This window comes from Atta cephalotes (genome assembly GCF_000143395.1).
Source record: "Atta cephalotes unplaced genomic scaffold scaffold00010, whole genome shotgun sequence".
NCBI lineage: Eukaryota > Metazoa > Arthropoda > Insecta > Hymenoptera > Formicidae > Atta > Atta cephalotes.
Window position 1 is genome coordinate 2,692,250 of NW_012130074.1, and position 5,417 is coordinate 2,697,666.

Below are 5,417 nucleotides of genomic sequence, written 5' to 3' on the forward strand. Positions count from 1 at the left end.
TTTAGATATTATATTGTGCCTTGAATACGCATATATGTAAATACTTATTTTGGACACAAACTAAAATTTAAACTTACTTGTCTATAATCTTTTAATATTATTATACGCGGATATTATATATTTCTAATTATTATTTATTTCACATAAATAAGTTTTAATTTTCAGGATATGATTTTATGGTCTTTACGAGTTATTTTTAAATACGACACTAATATTTATATAAAAACAATATAAATATTTATATATATTCAAAAATTTCTTATTTGAAATTGTAAAAACTTTCAGAGATAGAAATGCTAAAAAATCTGATACAATGCACTAGATGCAGAGTCGCAATAAAATGTATCAATTATTTATTTCATTAAAATAAAATAATTTTACGTCCATTATATTTTTTTGTACAGAATTAAATTCAAGAAAAATTATGCAATGTCTTAATAATATTCACTATATAAAAAAAGAATGTTTCAGAACTGCCATTACTGAAAATCAGAAAAATTTTTTTTGATTTGTCAATAGTGCTGAATTAATAAAAAGAATAAAAAAATTATCGATGATTAAATTTTAAATTGAATAATGAAATTTCTTCTTAATTCAGTTTTAAATTTTATTAAATAAAATGTGAACTTGAGACACAAATCAGCATTTCTGATTTCTTTAAGATACAAATTAAATGTTAAAAATTTATTACAAAAACAATTAAATGTTGAACAATTTTTTCAAACTTATATTAATGAAGAATTTATCTCAAAACTAAATAAATTCTTTCTATGATTAAAAGAGATAAAGTAGATCTGAAGCATTTTCTGAAGGTAATTATACTCTATCAAGAATCAGAGAAATAATATTATTAGGATATATCAATCGTATTCTTATTTCGATTGAGGATCTGGGTTGGTGTAATACAATATGCAGAATTGGATTGCAGGACCAGAAATTTTGGAGGGTAGAATAACGGGGTCGCCTCATGGGGTGTCCACGCTTCGACCAGACCTTGGTCCACCTGTCACGCACAGATTAGCGACAAGACCACCACTGGCAGGTCCTTACGCCTTCTCTCGCATCCCACCCCCTGTCTGGAATAAGCCCCGTGTATTCCTAATGCATGACATCTTAAACACCTGGCTTTTCACAAACTTCTCTTCAGGGTATTTATTTCGTATCTTGTATACATTTAGTGTGTTTATGCACGTCTATGTATATGCGGTATATATGCAAGGTGTACGTAAATTGAAACAAAAAAGGAATGAATTGTTTCAAAGAGTAAAATTGCTTCAGTCTGTTATCGGCAGAATTTGCCCCTTTGTTTCAGTGACACCCTGTATATTTGTAAATAACGTGCATACCGTATTGTACAGTTACGTGAAAGTTGATCAAGGTAAAGGTGCAATCTCATATTTTCTCAAGAATGTAAGTTGCGTTACAAAAGCTTGTTCTATATATCATGCATATCTCAGTTCTTGGAAACTGATGTTTTGCGTCATGCTATTCACGGAGGAATGATCGATTTTTATTCGTAACACTGTTCACTATTTATACCCTAGTTAAGTAAACATCAATTAACAACATTCATGTTATAATTTAACTGTTATGCAGCAAATGTGTTACATAATAGCTATATTATATTTATATTCTTGAATATGAAATTATAACGATGTTATGTTACTATTAATTGGTGTTTATTAAAATGTCATTTATATAAACGTGTCTTTCCGCATTTGTAAAGGTGAAGGATACGAACGTATGACCTTAACACTTTTTTCATGTCATCAACTTGCTTGTATCGTGTATATCTATTTCATTAGAAAGCTGCAATCTCTTTTATCGCTATTCGAAACATTATTATTTTTTCATCTATCTATGTTTCAGTTTATTTATTATCTAAACGATAGCACACAAGATACAGGATACCTACATACTTCTAAATATTTCATATTATACTTACGATTATGGAAACATATTAAGTATATGTACTCTTGCAGATATAATGGAAAAACGGAATTACGACGCGAAGTACCGCACTCTATCACATCATGGGTATTGACTGCATTTTCTGTCAATGACGCACATGGATTAGGTCTCATAGAAGAACCCAGAAAGGTTATTATAAATACATATTTATATAATCTATACATAGAAAGTTTGGAGATTAACTTTGCGAAAAAATCAGTATTTGATCAAGTTTTTTCTTAGTAATAAAGTAAATTTAATAATTTAATTTATTATAATATAAATGATACATTTACTCAAAATTTTTTCCGAGCATAAATTTTATATTAACTATTTGATTCATTTTCCTCACAAATTCATTTCTGTCAAAGTTTTATTAATTTTCTACCAATCTTTTTTTTATCTTTTTTTTTAATCTACGATAATTATCACAACGTTGGATTGATTATAGTATGTGTGACGATATTTTTTTTATACATATTCATGTACGTATTATATAAAATATACATAAATCTGAGCGCATATTACAGCAAAATAGAGAGGTGCTCTGAATAAAAGTTCTCATAATTATTATGAAACTATTATATTAATATATTATTATTTGTTCATTAGTTGAAAGTGTTCAAACCGTTCTTCATATCGGTGGATTTGCCGTATTCGGTAATTCGAGGAGAAATTGTAAGCATACAAATTGTGGTATTCAATTATATGAATAAAGACTTGACAGCCGAAGTTCTGTTGACAAACGATGGACAATTTGATTTTGCGGAAGTTTCTAACGAAGTCCACGATGTACCAAGTAAGTAATATAACGTTATTCAACTCCAAAGAGATAACAATAATAGCCGACTCGTAATTTGTGACAACGTTTACATTTTATAACTATGATCCAATTATGATAAGTTTATAGGATTAAATTGATTATAATTTTTCAGAATTGGAATTATACCGCAGGAAGAAAGTTGACGTAAAAGCTAATTCTGGCTCGAGTGTGTCATTCATGATTATTCCAAGAGAACTAGGATATATCAATATAAAAGCAACCGCTAACAGCGTTTTGGCTGGCGATAGTGTTGAACATAAATTGCTTGTCAATGTAATGATTCTCATTCTTATTTTTTTGCTCATACAACTACTCGACAATAAGCATAAACATTGTTGTTTTAAGGCTGAGGGAGAAACACAATACAAGAATAAAGCGGTACTTTTGGATTTGAGAAATGCTGAACAGGCGAATGCAAATGTCACTATCGACATACCTAATAATGCAGTACCAGGATCGGAAATTGTACAAATATCTGCAGTTGGTAATAATATTGCTCAAATTACATATACATTTCCAATTTAAAAGGATCTTATCGATACTCTTTTGTTCAAACCAATCTCTTCTAAATTTTGATAATTCATAATGAACATTAATCAATAATGAGTTTTCAGCATGATGTATATAATTATATGCTAATTCATGCAATACTTGTGAAAATTTATTATTTTGCATAAAATATCCCTTCTTTATTAATTGTATTATTAGGTGATGTCTTGGGCCCCAGTATCCAGAATTTGGCAAATTTAATAAAAATGCCATTTGGATGCGGCGAACAAAATATGCTCAACTTTGTACCAAATATCGTTGTTTTAAATTATCTCAAGGTATCAATAGCACTCTCTTCTGCTGTATGACACATGCTAAAATATGATTTATACATAAAAAAAACTTTTCAGAATACGAATCAATTAACACAAGCCGTGCAAAGCAAAGCGCTAAAATATCTGGACATTGGCTACCAGCAAGAATTAACTTATAGACATACTGATGGTTCATTTAGCGCATTTGGTATGTCGGATCCTAGCGGGAGTACATGGTACGTCCAACAAGATTGCTAATAACATAACGTTATTTAAGAATTATTTCAAGATCAAGTTGTCATTTAAGTCATATGAAATTATTCTGACCACTAGGCTTACAGCATTCGTAGCGAAATCTTTTAAACAAGCGGCGGAATACATTGCGATCGAGGATAGAATCATAACTGAAGCTTTGCAGTGGTTGTCCAACAATCAAGCATCAAACGGCTCCTTCCCCGAAGTGGGAAAAGTTAGTCACCGTGATATGCAGGGTGGAGCTGCCAAAGGACTTGCTTTAACAGCATATACGCTTATTGCTTTCCTAGAAAACGAGGTAAGAGCAATATTTTTTAATTTTATTTAATAACATTTAAATAAATATAATCGTCTGTTGGGAATGTTATCTTTATGCTTAAAAGCAGTACGTGAAATAAAAAAATACTTTTTCCATGTCGCGCAATTATTAAAATTGAATATGTCTGTATAGGAATCTGTGGGAAAATATCGTAATACAATAAACAAGGCTGTTGACTACATCGTTCGTAATATGGAAGGACTAAACGATACATATGCATTGAGTCTATGTGCTTACGCCTTAAATTTGGCAAAGCATCCATACGAGACATCGGCATTTAATTTCTTAGAATCGAAAGCTGTGACGAACCAAGATCTTAAATGGTGGAGCAAGCCCATTCCAAAAGACAATAAAAATCCACACTATTCTTTACCGCGTTCTGTCGATGTCGAAATGACATCGTATGCTTTACTCTCGTATCTTAAACGTAATCTGGTCACAGATGCGATTCCCGTAATGAAATGGCTCGTTAAACAAAGAAATACGGAAGGTGGTTTTGCATCGACGCAAGTAAGTAATTATTTTGAGTACAAAATTATTATTTCAAATATGTGTAGAAAAAGAGATAAAATTTAATGAAAAATTATTTATGAAATAATTTAGGATACTGTAATCGGACTTCAAGCATTGGCGAAGCTTGCTGAAAACTTGTCAAAGAACACGAGTTCAGTTGAAATCACGTATAAATATGGCGAGGGAGAAGGTCAAGGAGGCTATATGAACATACGTGGCGATAATTCTATAATACTCCAAAAGAAGATGGTAAGTTTAAACGAATTGTTTCATGTATATTATACATTATTACGGTAAAATATTTTTGCATTTCTTGCAGCTACCTACGAAAACACGGTATGTTAATATAACAGCAAAGGGTAAAGGTTTTGTACTAGTACAAGTTTCCTATCAATACAATTTGAATGTGACTGGAGCATTTCCATTGTTTACATTGGATCCTCAAGTAGATAAAAATTCCAATGCTAATCATTTACAGCTTTCGATATGTTCAGGGTATGTTTTCGTTATTGTATTTATAATATTATTTAAGTTTAATAATTTTAAATCATAATAATGATTGAAGTAACAATATTTTTTTAAAGTTATATTGTTATGCAAATGTAATTATTATAAGAGAAAAAATATTTAAAGTTATTCTTTGCAAAAAGAATAACTTAGCAAAAAGAAATGTATATATGTATAGTATATATGAAAGATATATATATATATATATATATATATATATATATATATATAATATATATATATATAT

At 29.8% G+C, this 5,417-nt stretch overlaps 1 protein-coding gene across 1 annotated transcript in view; it reads left to right on the top strand.

The window, feature by feature from the left end:
• The window catches only part of LOC105627860 (CD109 antigen-like), a gene marked incomplete at its 3' end in the record, with an annotated part of 10,573 nt that extends 5,402 nt beyond the window's left edge, over positions 1-5,171 (top strand). The window contains exons 4-14 of the mRNA XM_012209136.1: positions 916-1,148; positions 1,983-2,100; positions 2,563-2,749; positions 2,886-3,046; positions 3,119-3,257; positions 3,482-3,600; positions 3,673-3,812; positions 3,910-4,129; positions 4,283-4,660; positions 4,754-4,912; positions 4,983-5,171. Coding sequence (XP_012064526.1) covers positions 916-1,148; positions 1,983-2,100; positions 2,563-2,749; positions 2,886-3,046; positions 3,119-3,257; positions 3,482-3,600; positions 3,673-3,812; positions 3,910-4,129; positions 4,283-4,660; positions 4,754-4,912; positions 4,983-5,171 — 2,043 coding nt within the window. The remainder of the gene's footprint in view (positions 1-915; positions 1,149-1,982; positions 2,101-2,562; positions 2,750-2,885; positions 3,047-3,118; positions 3,258-3,481; positions 3,601-3,672; positions 3,813-3,909; positions 4,130-4,282; positions 4,661-4,753; positions 4,913-4,982) is intronic.
• Between the last annotated feature and the right edge of the window lie 246 nt (positions 5,172-5,417).